The sequence below is a fragment of the Lycium ferocissimum genome, chromosome 7, assembly GCF_029784015.1.
Source record: "Lycium ferocissimum isolate CSIRO_LF1 chromosome 7, AGI_CSIRO_Lferr_CH_V1, whole genome shotgun sequence".
Taxonomy (NCBI): Eukaryota; Viridiplantae; Streptophyta; class Magnoliopsida; order Solanales; family Solanaceae; genus Lycium; species Lycium ferocissimum.
Window position 1 is genome coordinate 27517728 of NC_081348.1, and position 16385 is coordinate 27534112.

Below are 16385 nucleotides of genomic sequence, written 5' to 3' on the forward strand. Positions count from 1 at the left end.
GATCCGAAAATTAACAAAATTATCAACTACGACAAACAATAAACTTTTATTTACCTACTCCTTTGCTAAGTTAACCAAAAACTTGGCCATCGGAGGTTTTGAGGCATGAAGTTTCAGCAGCATCCAAAAGTGCAAAGTAGAGAGGAAACTCGGAATCTTCTTAGAGGGGAATTCAGAAATATACTTCACGTCAGTTTGAAAGGTGCTCTTTTCGGTAACAGTGGTCCAGGCTTGGAATTTAATCAAAGGTTCAATGTGCCTGAGCTCAATGCACTTGAGATGATTCCCTCACCACGCTGAAAATTAAAATCTCACTGTTAGCTAGATTTGAAAACAAAAAGAGTAATCAAGAAAATGTGGAAGAACATCATTCTTGTTCCCATAGACAAGTGAGTAAAATCATCTGTTCCGACACCAGCCATTCAAGTAGGTTTAAACATAATACATTTGATTCATAAAAGTAAATGACAGAAATTCATAAAAGTAAATGACAGAAAACCAAAGAAAGGAAGTCATGAAGCTTCAACATCGATGAAAAGAAAAAGGGGGGAAATCAAATACCATGGAAAAGACAGTGAAATAGCACCAGGTTGAATCTATCAAGTTGTTGCAAATGATGCAATATCAGAGATGTGACCTGCCGGCCCTTTTTCATTTTCTTCCTCTCCCCACAAGAATATTTAGGGAATTATTAAATATTTAAAAAATAAATGGCTAAACAAGAGCTAAAATAATTAAGGGCTGCAGTTTTTCATATTAGAGCATTCTCTGCATGATGTTACAATGAGTTGTTCCACATTAAATCCTTGTAATCACATCAGAATAGATAAAATGTTTGTTTGAGCATTATTGATCACAAAACTTATAATGCACCAATTATCTCTCTTGCTATTCTTCCTTTTTGAAGAGGAAAAGGAAGTTACTTTTTCACCCAAGTATAGAATGTTGCTAACAGTGGAAGCCTGAGAATGGAAAATGGAATGGCTGTTTATGTAAGCTTGACTTCCCTTCATAGCTTTGAGTTAAATCATATAACTAGAACAACCTGCACAAGACCAGGGAAAGTTAAGATGATAAAATCAGTTGATATTTGCTTTAAATGAAGTTCAATTTTCTTTCACATGAGAGAAATAAAAGGGAAACCGAAGTATTATTTTGTATTGCTGCTCAGACATCATAAGGCTACCTTCAGGTTGTACCACACCAATAGATATATTGAGATCAAAACTAAGCCTATATCAATTTTTTTGAATCATCAGGGAAGTACAGCATAGAAACTCTTGTACTTTTGACTCTGGCTACACTATTGCACCTCATGCTTCTTACGATGATTAATACATTGATTCTCAAATCGGTGCAGTATAAATATCTGTTACCTAAGCACTTTGGTCATTTCGCTAATGGAATCTCCTGTTGTATTTCTATAATTTCTCTTAGTCAATTTCTCATAATTTTGCAGTATAACTTAATACCTATCTCCCTGAATTTTGATGCAACTACTAATAAGCAGAACTTTTTTTCCTCCACAGACCTCCAGTGAGCTCATTTTGAACATATTATCATTGAAGGATGAATCATGAATGCGTGATAAACATCTGTCGTTCGAAGTAATTCTCTGTAAAACAGATTGTGAAAACACACTCATGTTTAATAAACCTACATCTAGCGAGAATGGTAAAGAAGAATCCTGGAAAACGCCCCTATTCACACGAACAAAGCAAAATCACCTAGAATCCACGTAACTTGAATAGAGTTAACTGCATATTATCCCTCTATGACTTTAAACCTTGTAAATTACCTCCTAGTGTTAAATAAAAGGCTCATCATGGAACTACCATCTACGAGAACACGCAAAGTACCAACAAATATTTCACCTGGCACCTCCCAAGTTAACCATTCAGAATCCCAAAAGGCGAAATTTTAACCAAGAGCCCATACACAAACAAAGCACCAAAAATCTTTGAAGTTTGCACACTTTCCAAACATTTTCGTTAACAGATATGCTAACACCAAAGTTTCTTACCAAGAGAGCTCTTTAACGTAAAATTCATCAAGGTGTTTCAAGAATAACATTACTTGAACAGATAAACGATAGAGAAACTAAAGTCAAAGAGATCATGAAGACTCACCAGAAGTAAAGTCAAAGAGATCATGAAGACTCACCAGTAAGACCTTTTCACTTTCCTTTTCCTCTCACATTCTTCTTTTCTCCCCTCTCCTCTTTTGGGACATGAAGACGCCTTTCAAATAGAGCACATGGCTAGACCCAACAGCTATAAAAATTTAGCTCCTCAGCCAAATAGCTGAAACATGGCAGAAGCTAAAGGAAAAACAATTGCAAATCCAAACACTAAAATGGAAACAAAATCAAAACAACTCAGGGAAATGATATTAGAGGGGAAAAAAAAGTCATCAGAAATTAATGAATGCAGAGAGGACAGGGGAAGAACAGTAGAAGGAATAGAGGTATGAAAATCAGAAAATATGGTAGTTGCTAATTAAGAATCCATAGTCATCAAGATTTAAATAGTTATAAAATTTGTAAACTACCATATGCGACAAGAAGTCTGAAGGGATTCAAAGACTTACTCGACTTTATAAAATTCTCTTCACCCTGACAAGACTTTAGATGCAACAGAGAACACCTGTATGCTCTGGATCCGTCTACAGTGATATTGAAGTTTAAAAGTCAATCTCTGAGTATATTTAGAGCATTAAGGATCTGGAATATTTACTCCTATTTTGCTATTGAAATACGGTAATTGTAGTTTGACATATTCATTTTTAAAGATCGTAAATGTATTGTTGACAGAATACAAGAATCACACTATGCTAAAAAGTCACAAGACAATGTATATTACACTTTCATTCTAGACAAAAGACACTATAAAGTAAAATAGAATGGAGCTCTTTCAATTCATTATTAAAAAGGGATATGCTAAATTAAATTGTTGAAGCAAGTGAAAGATGTGGTGTTTGAGCTTTTATATTAGTATCAGTCGCTTATCCCTTTAATTCATGTAAAACCACAAACCTTTGTGTGTGTGTTTTTTTTTTTTTTTTTTTTTTTTTTTTTTTTTAAACCACAAACTTTATCACTTCTTAGGAGAAATGTTGAACCTTGGCTCATTATGAAAAAATGAAAATGGCGTACAAGAGATATTCATACATGCATTTTCGCAAAACAATTGATGTGCACTGCTTCAATTTAATACAACTATATAGCTAACCAGGAAACATTTTATGTGGAGCAATCAAACTAAATAACAAATTGATACCTATAAACACAATAAGACACACATGCAACTATCAGCTAATAATAACAATACAACAAGACAAGAAATTACCCAACCAATCTTCACCGGAATTATCCTGGAGAATCGGTGAGAGCACTTTTAATTTCTTGTTTCCCTTGTTCTGCAATTGAAAAACCAAAAAAAGAAGTCTTTAGGGAATTTTCAAGAAAGCAACTAAAGCTGTTTTGCTAAATAGGATATGAACAGAAAATGGTGTATTACTAAGTTACCTCAATTGAATCCAGGAAAAGGTTACAGCGATTCCCTTGCTGCATGATTTGGCAGTCAGTTGAAGCTCTGAGACTTGCAAGTTACAAGAGGAGAATGGAGAAAAGAGAAAAGCAAGGAAGACATGTCTGCAAATTCTAGCAAGGAAAACACATGTTCGCCATTCAAAGTTAAACGGCAGTTAATAATTAAGCCATAAAACAACGAATAATTACGACTATACCCTTCATCGTGCCAAGCAACCTTCACTTATTAATAGTGTAAATGAGTGTTTGTCCATCAATGTGCATGAGCACTTATACAGAAGCAGTGAACACACTTGAATAGTACATAAAATCAACGTTTTTATTGAAAACAACATAAATTCCAGTTGTAAACATCGCATAAATAATCTACTATTACTTCAATGTCTCCAGCAGAAACAGAAGATGCAAACACTCAGTGCACACGATTGTTTGCAAATAATTCTCCAAAGTCTACACTGTACGAGATGTTACAAACTTAAAATAATAACAGTATTTCAATTTGGATGTAGTTGTCATCAGAACCAAACAAATCAAAAAGAAAGGAATACAGTAAGCGAGATAAAACCTCAAAGTTATTCTTTTCCAGTTTCAACTTCAACCAGTGAATGACACTTCTAGCAGCAATAGAGTGATTAGTGATGTGGAAAACATAGATGTACTCATGTACTAAGGTTCAACCTACAACAGAACCAAACTACAAAAACGGAAAAAAAAAAAATTGAGAATATATCTCCAATATGTGGAAGTAAAGGAAGTAAACGACCGGTGCATGCCATGTCCATTGAGCCTCTTTTTTGTTATCGACATCTTTAAATATTCAAGAGGGTGTTAAGTGTGACTCCCGATTCTTGGACACTAGGTAGTAACTTTCACTTATTTTATCAGATTTCCCCCAAGGGACTGTAACTCTCACTATATTCACAATTATGCTAGAGAAATAATATTCACAATACAGGATGCTAAAATTTGACAAGTCACTAAAAATGAAAATGAATTGATTGGGCAAAGTGAATTTGCTACCTTTCTTACTCCCTGTCCACAACTCGTAATCATGAATTTAATCCTTCAGACAGAGTTTGGTGCTAAACAGCGTTAAACGTGTGATCTAATAGTTAGTTATAGTTTAAAATTTAAATAGATCAAATGTAGTGAGCCAAGCTGTCAAGATACTATGACTGTTATCACCACACTAACGTACAGAATATTATTAACGCACGGGCATAAGAGTAAGAGTTAGAAACCAAAAAATCACCCGTTTCTTCAAAGAAGAGTTAGAAACCAAAAAATCACCCGTTTCTTCAAAGCTTTCTGTTAGGAATTAAACTTAATTGCCCCTGCCGGCTTGAGCTGGTGTGAAACGAAAATCACCTGGATAACACAGGAAAAAGTTGGACCCCACTTGTGGGATTATACTGGGTATGTTGTTGTTGTTGTTGTAGTCTAGGAGTCATTTAATATTACATAACATTGAGACTATTTTGGTTTCTTTAGATTCGATTTCTTGGCCTTGAAGAAAGAGCAGGGGCAGATCAACTTAACTGCAGGCAGTTTTCAATGTATCCATCGAAGTCCCACTTAATTGTTCTCATGATACAACTGGATATCAGTTACCAGTTTCAAAAAAAGAAGAAGATACAACTGGATACATAACAAGTAACATTTCTTCCCAGTTAGACAAAATCTGATTTGGTACACATTTCATCACAATTACACAAAAAGACATCAATATCAGTCCTTTCGCACTGAAACCGTCTTTCCTTCATGGTCAAAATACTATTAGGAGTATCATTTTCGACAAATGAAAAACCAAGAAAACAACTTTTTAGCCATTGAACAATGCCTGCTTCTGATTGTTCAAAACTTACGAGCACCAATTTACTCTTTGAAGACAACATTGACCAAACTTGTGGAATTTTCGGAAACAGCCTCCCTACCTTTCAAGGTGGGGGTAAGGTCTGCGTACAGTCTACCCTACCCGACCCCACATTGTGGGATTCCATTGGATATGTCGTTGTTGTTGTTGTTAAGACAACATTGACCAAACTTCTGACAGATATGGAATATTTGCCTTTTTATTATTAATTAATGCCAACAATGGAAGTTACATCTCGTGTTTAATTCACAAGCAAACACAATTTTAAAATCTATCTCACAATGAGCTACCCAGAACATAAAACAACAAGGATGTACAAGTCAAAATCTTTTCATTTGATAACCATCTAAAAGATTGACCAACAATGAGAGCTCTGGTGTACCTTAGCAACTTGTTGAGTGATTTTCCTTCAAGAAACTGTTAAACCACTTTTTAGGGGCATCTGGATGAATGTCAGTGATACGAGCCATAAACATTTTATCACTAGTGGCAACAATGCTTGCAAGTGAATATTCATACGGACACCAATCCTGTTCTCTAAGCCACCTATGGAATTGGCAACGGGGAATTATCCTCTTCTCCAAGTCATAACATAAACAGGCTGGAAAAGCACAAAGCTCCTCCTGAGATAACCCCATATCCTGGAAAAGAAATTTTATTTTTTGCTCAAGAATTTCAGCTTTCTGGTTCAGAATTTTTGGGGCCACTGTAAGCATTTTACAGAGTGTCGAGAAGTTAACTCCACCATTAAGTAGGCAATCAAACCGTTCCTGTAACTCAACACCTGGCCCATGCAACTTGGACAATACTTTCATGGTCAGCTTGTTTTCTCCAAAGCCAATCCCATGCAAGAAATCTAATTTACGAAGGGTATAAACGGGTGTTCTGGATGCCTGAATTTTCTGCAAATGCTCTGCATAATCTTCGTCAAATTCTTCAACACTGCCAATAACATAGCTACCTAAGAGACCATGACCACCGTTTTTTAGTCTGTCAAAGAACCATTCACTTAGATCCAATGATCTCAAAATATGAGGTACATTAGCTATTCTATTTCTACCCATAATGTATTGGTACGTTTGGGCAGTCAATTTTAGTTTATTTACACCCAACCCAAAATGTTTCAAAAATCCTACTGTCGAAATCACACGAACTTCCAAATCAAAACTCAAAATCTCAGGCTTCGACAGTACTAAAAGTGCAACTTCTTCTTTTCTGACATCTAGTCTACAAAAAAATCCAATCTTTTGAGCCAAAAGCTCTTCAGAGTAATCAACAAAAATGCTTTTATTTCTTCCCATCAATTCACCAATCTTCCCTTTCTCACAACCCAATTCATAAAAAATTGCAATTTTCCTACAAATCTCGAACCAAGAATCCACATTTCCTTCAACACAACTTGCAAGATTAAAATCCAAAAACACCCTTTTCAAATCATCAAACAGCATATCAATTTCGTCCAAAAAATCACTCCTTTCCCCGAGCACATGCGGGAAAGCTAGGCAAATACCAATAACAGCAATACTACAAAACCCGTATCGTTCAAAATGTGAAAGCCTCTCTTTCAATTCACAAGGCTCTTTACTAAAAATAGAAACTTCCCTTTTGAACAAAATACCCAATTTGTTCCAGGGGAAACCAAAACAAGCAAGAGCACAAGCAGCATTAAACACTTTAGAATCTTCACACAAGAAGCATTTGTTCAAATGCAACATAGGACTAATCTCTACATGATTTACACCAATGCTTTCAAAGAAAAACTCAAATTCATTAATAGGATGGTACCTTAAAAACCTCTGAATTGAATTAGGAAAGAGATTACGAGAAAATGGGACTTTAGAAACAAGACCCAAAAGAGAAAATCTTGAATTTTTACCAATGTATTCAGCAAAAGTAAAAGGTAAAGATCTAGTATTATGGAAGTAATCAGTGAGTACTTCTTGAGCTTGTAAAATGGCTTGAGGTCTATATTTTGCTGGAATCTTGGAAAGTGTTGGTAAATTAGGAACCTTTTGTTGTGTATTAGTGGAGAAAAAAGCGTGCTTGAGAGTGACATAGAGGAATTGAAGTGTTGGGGTTTTAGAACGGGCGATCATTTCTTGTGCTTATGGGGAATGTGTAGAAAAAATGTTTACATCCGGTGAGTCTTGAATGAGGACATTGGATCACTTTCCGGTGAGTTTGACGGCTTTTCTTGCACTGAACTGCACGAGGGATCGCTCTGTTGGTTTTGAGTTTTTTGGAACAATTGAAAAAGTAGCAGTATCATCCCAGTATTTTGGTATTTGTATATGTTGCTGTCGAGGAGTTTTCCCTTTTCCAGAATAGTATAATTTATTAGAATATTTTCTTGGTTCTTTTTAATTATGGAATATCATGAATAAGGTGTTTTTATGTAAAGTTCAAATGAAGACGAATTTAGCTTGAAAAGTAAGTACTTTTTACTCTAGGTATTTCAAATATTATTGTTTTCTTGATTGAAAATATGAAGTACTTGTGGATTGCGAGATACTACTGCAAGAACAATTCAGTATAATTTCACAAGTTGAATTTGAAGAGGGTAAGAGTGTACGTAAATTCTATAGATTCTCTGCTCAAAGAAAAGCAAATCAAAGTAGTCCGGGAAAAAATAACAAAAATGAAGAAGCTATGGCAAAATACTATATAAAGCATGACAAAGCAGTGTGGAAAAAAAAAGGAATAATAATGTAACTACAAAACTCATACACAATTGAAGTATGAAAAAAAATCAACAGGACAAGAAACTACAAAAGTAATACTAAATGTGACAATGCTTAACTACCTACTAGTCCTACCTCATACCAACCTCTCACGTGTAGTGTGAAATGCTGGACACTAATTATTATAGTTTAAATAATAATAATATCCGTCAAGTAGGAAAATGTTAACATTGATGGATGTAAAGCTTAAGATCCGAAATTAAAAAAATTCTCTCTGAAACTCACGAAAAAGTGATAGTTCAGGTTCGTTTTTTGTCATTATACAAAGTGATTTGATTTATGATAGCATCCAATTTCTTCAATTGGACGATTTGATTTATAATGAGATACTGGTCAAAACACACCTGAATTTTTATTTTTTCGCGAGTTTCATATCTCAACTATAAGTTGTTCCTTTTTTCAACCTGAACTATCACAGTCTATGCATTACAACACGCCTAGGTGATAATTCAAATAGGAAATGGGAACAATTAATAGTCGGCCTACTCAGTTTCGACGTGTGTTTTAATATATAGATAGTGATAGTTTAGGTTGGAAAAGGAACAACTGATGGTTTATGAAACTCGCAAATAAGTGATAGTTCGGGTGGATTTTTTACCATTGCCTCATTTATAATTTATCATTCATGAACTTTGATTAGATCCATTTTCCCCCATATATTTCTTTTCATTCATATCCAAACCCCAACAAGTGAAAACAAATATGCATTAATTGGAAATAACTTTCTTTTGACATAATATTTCTTATTTTTGTAAAAAAAAAAAAAATCTATTTAAATTGCTTGTTCCCAGTTGAGTTATTTTTATGCAAAAGAGCAAACGGAGAAAACAGCAACAAAAGGCAATATTCACAAAACAAAAAAACCCTTTTGACAAAAACGTAGAGGTTGTTAACAAACTTCATCTTTCTTCCCTTCATTTCATGTCGTATTATCTCCCAACAACAATGTCGTCTCTTTCTCACCAAATCGAACCCTCCATAAACCCTAACCCTAATCTTCCTCCGGTAGCTCCACCGCTGCCGTCGGATGAAGTTCCGAATCGGTCTAAACGTCCACGTGAGGAGGATGAGGAATACGCCGCCGCGACGACGGATGAGGCAGAGCCGCCAGTGAAGAAGAGGGTTAAGGTTGGGCAAGACGTAGTGTACCGTATAGTTGTACCGTCGAGACAGATCGGCAAAGTTATTGGTAAAGGAGGACATCGTATTCAGAAGATTCGTGAAGATACTAAAGCTACCATCAAAGTTGCTGATGCTATCGCTGTCAGTTATCTTGTTTCATTGCTTTGTTAAATTCTAAGAAGGATACAATTGTTGCAATTTTGCTTTTGTCCAAATTTGGGGATTTTTACAAGCTATTTGAGAAAATTCAAGACAAATTAGTTAGTTAATAACCTTATCATTAAATAAAATGCCACATATACATTTCAACCTCGAATTTTCAATTACGAAAACATTAGAGAGTCCATTAGTTCATGAATCATGACAAAAAAAATTTATCTCTCTAAATAGAAAAAATTGCTGATGCTATCACTGTCAGTTGTGCATTTTTTTTTTTTAATTCGGTCTTGATTTTTGTTTCGTTGATTTTGAAATTATCAGAAGGTCGAAATTGATTCGTTGGGTAAACTATGATTTTTTTAGAACCTAATTGAGAAAATTCAAGACATACTTTGTTGAATTAAGTACAACAATATACCCAGTGTAATCCTACAAGTGGGGTCTTGGGAGGGTAAGATGTATGCAGACGCACTCGAAGTGATAGGTAGTAGTAGAAATGATGAATAAGATACTATGCGAATACTAGGTAAGACTGCTAAATAAAGATAAGACGAGAAGAGGAGACTAGCTCCTGCCTCTCCCTCATAAAAGTGCTACAACACACGACCTCCAAACCTTCTTATCTAGGGTCATGTCCTTAGTAAAAATGAAGAATGAATTGAGAATTTTTTTTTTTTTTTTTTTTTTTTGGTTAATTGCTGGCTGAATTGCATAGTGGTCAATGAAGTGCGTTGGCCTGAGATTAGTTTAAGTGAAGCAGCATGGTCAATGAGGATTCGTATTATTGACTGCAACTTGAGTTTAGGATTGAGACTTAGTTGTTGTTGTGTTGGTGTTGGTTCTCTTGTTACTCAATGTCAGACTAAGCATAGGGAATTAACTTCTGCTGTTCTGCATTTGATATTTGCAGCGTCATGAAGAGCGAGTAATCATCATTAGCTCCAAAGACAATGACGATACGTTTTGTGATGCGGAGAATGCCCTTCATCAAATTGTGTCACTTATTTTGAAGGTAACATGTTTTATAAGTGATAACTTAGTAAGTCATTTACTTTAAACACCCGGCCCCTCAGTGTGTTACACTTCTTCAAACCCTGCCCAAGCAGCTTTCTTTCTTCAGGTAGTGACTACCTCCGGTTTGTCTATGACTTGCCTTTCTAAGAAGTCACTCCGGTTTGTCTATGACTTGCCTCTCTAAGACTGTATCTTGCCCCTAGTTACTTAATCGTATTCGACTTCTCTCGCAGATCTAAGGGATGTCTTATACAATACGTTCTTAGTCGTCTTTCCTACATTTCATGATATGACTTTTTGGTCTGTCAATTACACAAATAAAATTGTTTTATATCATCTAATCCGTGTTATAGCTGTTGTGTCTTTGCAATGAATCTATGAGCTTTTTCCCTGCGTCTGGTGCAAAAAAAACTAAGGTCTTTTTGTATGTTTTTGAAGGCTTAAGGGTAGATTTTGTTGTTCTCATTCCCCAATTATTTCCAGTTCTGCCGTAAGTGCTGCAATAATATCTGGGTTTACAAGTTAAGAAAAAATAGGAGTCCCTTCAGCAGCACTTACTATTTCTGGACTATCATATTTGGCAATTCCTCCTGTCCCGATGTATGTATATATATATATATATATATATATATATATATATATATATATATATATATATATATATATATATATATATATATATGCGTGTGAACTTGTGCGACCAACTTTGAGAGGTTATGATTAAGTCCTATGTGATTCTCTCTTGGATTTTACTTGTATATACTCCTGAGGAGATTGAATTGGTTAGGCCATTGGGCTTTTTTATCTTTTTGATTTGCCTTGAGAGTGGCTTATGTATATTAAGTTTTCTAGGTTTTTCCTTTCCCTTTTAAATAAGTTGAACCATCTTCTTCCTGAACAACGTGGTCGGAGCTGCTATGCGTGATTGTGCTTGTTGTTTTAAGGTTAACCCAAGAGAGCTCTCCCAAGGAGAACTGATCCTTGCCCTATTTGCACCATGATAGGATGATGATGCCAACCATGATGCACAGAAAGTTGGTGCTGGACATGTGGCAGCAAACACAATAAGGTTCTTGATTGCTGGTTCTCAAGCAGGTGGTTTGATAGGAGTGTCTGGTCAAAATATTGAAACTTTGAGGAATTCTTCTGGAGCTGCTATCACAGTTCTTGCTCAACATCAGTTGCCTTTGTGTGCATCTGCTCATGAGTCCGATCGTGTAGTACAGGTGAGAAGTTGGTACAATTGGCCAGCATTGAGGCACATGAAGATCTTTGTTTCTTAAAATGCTGGCTTGTCAATGTTTCGCACATTCGGTATACCCGATGTTTTTCTCAATAAACTACTCTCTGATAGATTTCATAGTAAACTGCATGTTTTGAGGTGGATATTGTAGTGTATATAGCAGTCAAACGTTAAACAATATGTATGAAATATTGGGTGTCTGCCGTAGAAAACCTTATAATATCCCAGCAGCCACACTTAACACTTCCCTTATCAGAAAAAAAAAAAATCTGATATAGCGCTTGTACAGCAGTATTTTCCCACTTTAAGATAAGACCCTTGGGCCTAACTCAACACCAAAAGCTAGTTCATGAGGGGAGGATTGCGCAAATTCATATAAGGAGACCACTCCTCAACCAATGTGGGACTCTAACAAAAACCCCAAGCCCAGCCTAGACCGCCAACTAGAGCATGGACAATATAACACGGGGGCCCAAACAGGGATGAACCTGGCTCTGATAGGCTGATACCATGTAAGATATGACCCTTGGGCTAATTCAACCCCATAAGCTAGCTCATGAGGGGAGGATTCCTCAAATCCATATAAGTAGACCACTAGTCCGTTCCGTAACCAATGCGGACTCTAACCCACTCTAACACCCATCATTAATAAAGTTATTTTACCTTCAAAGCAACAGTCAAATTTTTTTTAAAAAAAAAAAAAAGAGCTGCTGTTCAAGCAACTTTGATTAAGTGTCTTTGTGTAGCATTATATGCACATGTAGCTATTCAAGTTATCACATGCTTTCAAGGTTTCTTTGTGCTTCCGTCTTGTTGTGACCAGACCTAGTCTACAGCTTTAATCACTGTTCATTTGTCTGTTGTTAGGCAGTTCTGGGGTATCTCCCGTTCTGTATAACCTATATACACTAGCTTTAGTCACTGTTCATTTGTCTGTTGTTAGCTTGAATTTGTTTAGGCAGTTGTGGGATTTCATCTGCCCTGTATAGGGAGATTTGTGTTTTATCTAGGACTTATCTCTTTTTAACTTATCTCTGCCTTTAAGAGCTTTAGCTTTTTAAGTTTACTTCCCTTTTCCTTCCTAATTCAGGTAGCAGGAGACATTCCTGCGGTCTTGAGGGCCGTGGTAGAAATTGGCTGTCAATTGAGGTTTAGTATTTTTTTGATCAAGGAGGATTATTGATTATTCTAAAACTATTTAATCCAAATATGTATATTTTGACAGGGATAATCCCCCTAAACAAGTGATTTCGATCAGCCCGACATACAATCATGGTTATTCTCGCCCTCAACCATATGTGGATCCATCTTCAGGTTAATCAATCTTATCTTATTGCATTTTTGAGCTTCTAGGCTGATACACTTGGTGCTATATGGAATTTTTATAGCATATTCATAATAATAACATCATCCTTGGGACTACTCTTGCAGCTGAATATGTAAATCTGACAATGTTAGTACCCGAATCATTAGCTGGTGGATTGATTGGAAGGTGCGGCTCCAATATTTCAAGGATCCGTGCAGAGTCCGGAGCGACAATTAAGGTGCATAAATAGCGTTGTGTATCTTTTAGATTCGTCTGTGATGGTTTTATGGTCCATCGTAATATTTCAGGTAAATAGAGAGTATGAACTTCTTGCTTTTATGTTTTAATGTTTGTGGTCTTGCTTTGTAGGTACATGGTGGGAAGGGTGAACAGAAACAAAGACAAATCCATCTGGGTGGTAGTGCACAACAGGTGAAACTTAATTTCTCTTTTTCTTTTGTTTTTGATTTGTTTATGTTGACTTCTTGTAATTTTAGCTTATTAATAGTTATTTTTTGTGATATGCAGTTGTATGTAATTCCTAGTTTCATTTGATAATATCACTTCTAAAATCTTCAACTAGACTCGTGTGATTTTAACTAGTTTACCCTTTGGAAAAGGTGAATCCATGAGAGATATCAAGGATTTTTAATGATGTTGCGTCCTTGAATTAGTTTTTCTGTTCAACAGGTCGCTCTTGCAAAGCAAAGAGTTGATGAATATGTCTATTCCCAGTTGATGTTACAAGCTGGTGGTGAGCAGCTACAGGATACAATGCAGCTACAGCAGTCAATGCAGCTGCAGCAGTCAATGCAACTGCAGCAGTCAATGCAGCTACAACAGTCAATGCACCTGCAGCAACAAATGTAAATATATGTACCGTGTTAACTTGTAATTGGTTTTGTCTGAATGAATAATTTGGACTCCTTTGTGGCGTCTAACTTTAATGTTGCTTGATGCAGACCAGAAACATCTGCCACTCTGTTGCCAGGATATAATCATGGTCATGGACATTATATGAACAGGTAGTTGCATGTGAATTGTCCTTATAAAAGCTGGTTGTTATCCCATTATCTCTGCACTTATAACTGTCCTGCAGAAAACTAATTGCATTATTTCCTTGCTCTTTCTGGGTTTGCTTTCGGGTCAATAACGTGGATGCTTTGCTAGGATGTCTATCCATGGTTGTATGCTATTTACTTTGGCAGTGGTGGAATGACGAATCTAATCTTATATTTGCAGTAACCAAGAAGCTCAAATGATGACATCATACCCACAAGTGTACCCATCGACCACTCCTCAAGCTCCCGCTTACTATGGTCAGTCTTATCCAGCTCCACAAATGTAGAGGGCAAAAGGGGTCTATTTGGTACAGTTTTTCAGTCAGATGATTGATATACTAAGTGTTGAGAATTTCTTGTTGTGTCATTGTTTTGATTTCTGATATAATGTCGCATTGGAGATGGTCGGTTTTCGGCCAGGATGTCTCTTGTTGATCAGTTGCAACATAGTTTGCATGAGATCACTTAATTCACGGGATATTGATGCAAAAGTTAATGCTTAAAGTTTTATGATCAATGAATCTAGTATGCGCCTCTGGGAGCGGCAGATCTACTGAAAGGAGCTTATAATAGCAGTTCCAGTGAAGGTATAGCACAACCCTCTGAATCTTCTGCCCCTTTGTTCTCCTCTGCTTCCATCCTGCCCGACCCTGCCCCATGAAAAAGCTCCCAAGCCCCGCCCTGGTTTACCTTTGCTGCTTGATTTTCATTTACCTCTGTTGTTTCCATCAGAACAGAAACAGGGATGTGGGTATGCATTGCACGTCAGACGCAGTCACCTCCCATTGAACTGATATCTGAAGAACTTTAAAAACATTTCTTGCGAATGATTTAGAAATGAGATGATCTGGAATGGTGGATCAGGGAGCGCCGATGGAGAAGCAGAGCTCGGGTGAACTGGCTGTAGCAGCAAAAGATTGGACCCTAGCTCATCGGTTCAATTTATTTCTTTTTGCCGCCCAAACCATTTCAAATCCCATCACCATACTTGCTCCCTACCCAATGCCCTAGAGTTTTCCCTACCCGCCAATCCTGTGCAGCTCCGTCATGATTATAATTCCCCACCAGCCCTGCCCCGCATTGCCCCCGCGTGTGTCTCCCTTAGGATTCACTGCCATATCTTTGACTTATTTATCTTTTGATTTTTATTAGGTAGAAGCTGCTTGACACATTGTGGCTCGATCTCTTACAAAGCATGAGTGTGGCCGGATGTGTTTGTAGTAAGCATGATAATACAAGTCTTATTAATCCTGGTCGAACTGAATCCCATAATGGCAAGGTGATGATTTTCTGGTGATGTTGCCCAAAATTATGGAATAATTGTAAAGACGCCTTTTTTAGATTTCTCATGCAAATGAGGAGGTTGGCAAAAATGACAACAGACATAAATTGATTTGATTGGAAATGCTTTTTCAAAATCTTTTTATGAATCAAAAGCGTAAAGTACCTCTCCTTTGAATGATGGAAGGATTAGAAAATAGTCTCAACATAAAATTTGGCATGAACTAGTACCATATTTAGATGGACTGATTAGAAAAATAAGTTCTATATTAGTACAAAGTTAGGTTGTAAATCTGCATAATTTTATGCTGTTCAGTTAGTGACGTTATAGAATTCTAGTTCGTAAAGTATGTAACGAAAATATTAACACTGTATTGCCAATTCATTTTGTTCAATTTTTCTTGAAACATTATTGATATCTCAAGTAAAACGTTATTAATTTTTAAAAAACTTATTCCAGTTAAGACAAATAACATTAGAAAATAACTAAAACATCTCATCTATGTATTGAAAACAACCACTCTACCTCACACAAGTCTAACTAGTTGACTGTGTACGACTTAATAATATTACTGCAGTAGAAGATTTGCAGTTCTATAGCAAATACTCAACAAGCGAGAACCACGGTATGCTTAAAATCGTGCATAAAGCCCATATTGTCAATGCAAGGCAGACGGCAGCTCCAAATAAGGCAATAATAGCGAAAATCACGATATGCGTAAAACCATGTTGTTGGTGATGATCATCACTGCTCCCATATTGTTCATAACTAGGACTAGGAGCAATTTGAAGCAGCTGTTTTGGTTCTTCATTAAGATGGGAATTAGTTAATGATGTGGCAACAATTGTAATAATATTGGGTTTTGGAGGAGTAGCTGATAAGAGTAGTTTTCTGCTGGTACTAGTACTGTAAGAAGAGAAGACGGAAATAGTTGAGCCATTAATTGTTTTCATAACCTAAGCTAGGAATTAAGACAGAGCCGGCTCAACCTATAGGCCACATAGGCAATTGCCTAGGGCCTCACAATTATGGGG

The 16385-nt window shown here is 36.3% G+C and overlaps 2 protein-coding genes across 5 annotated transcripts; one reads left to right on the plus strand and one right to left on the minus strand.

Moving 5' to 3' along the window:
• Positions 1-726: 726 nt before the first annotated feature.
• On the minus strand, positions 727-7716 carry LOC132064119 (transcription termination factor MTEF18, mitochondrial). The gene is made up of 5 exons (XM_059457006.1): positions 3527-7716; positions 3348-3417; positions 2590-2664; positions 2164-2303; positions 727-1045 (listed from the first exon to the last, which is right to left on the minus strand). The coding sequence occupies exon 1, from the start codon at positions 7517-7519 to the stop codon at positions 5807-5809; it is 1713 nt and encodes a 570-aa protein (XP_059312989.1). The 5' UTR covers positions 7520-7716; the 3' UTR covers positions 727-1045; positions 2164-2303; positions 2590-2664; positions 3348-3417; positions 3527-5806.
• A 1301-nt stretch (positions 7717-9017) lies between these two features.
• Positions 9018-15381, plus strand: LOC132064120 (uncharacterized). Of its 4 annotated transcripts, none has more exons than XR_009416504.1 (11): positions 9018-9427; positions 10356-10457; positions 11464-11685; positions 12793-12851; positions 12928-13016; positions 13134-13246; positions 13378-13440; positions 13699-13874; positions 13971-14033; positions 14251-14656; positions 14802-15381. XR_009416504.1 is itself a non-coding variant. In XM_059457007.1 (10 exons), exons 1-10 carry the CDS (start codon positions 9086-9088, stop codon positions 14354-14356), a joined length of 1335 nt encoding a protein of 444 aa, XP_059312990.1. In that variant the 5' UTR covers positions 9018-9085; the 3' UTR covers positions 14357-15381. The 4 variants fall into 4 exon arrangements, 1 of the variants encoding a protein (XP_059312990.1); XR_009416505.1 differs by having other exon boundaries at positions 14807-15381; XR_009416506.1 differs by having other exon boundaries at positions 15222-15381.
• Positions 15382-16385: the final 1004 nt, after the last annotated feature.

Bases quoted from the DNA above. Each gene is read 5' to 3' on its own strand.
- LOC132064119 (XM_059457006.1), bottom strand. From the start codon at position 7,519: ATGATCGCCCGTTCTAAAACCCCAACACTTCAATTCCTCTATGTCACT.
- LOC132064120 (XM_059457007.1), top strand. From the start codon at position 9,086: ATGTCGTATTATCTCCCAACAACAATGTCGTCTCTTTCTCACCAAATC. The intron at 12,852-12,927 runs GTTTAGTATTTT...ATATTTTGACAG, and splicing joins GAAATTGGCTGTCAATTGAG to GGATAATCCCCCTAAACAAG. The intron at 13,875-13,970 runs GTAAATATATGT...TGCTTGATGCAG, and splicing joins ATGCACCTGCAGCAACAAAT to ACCAGAAACATCTGCCACTC.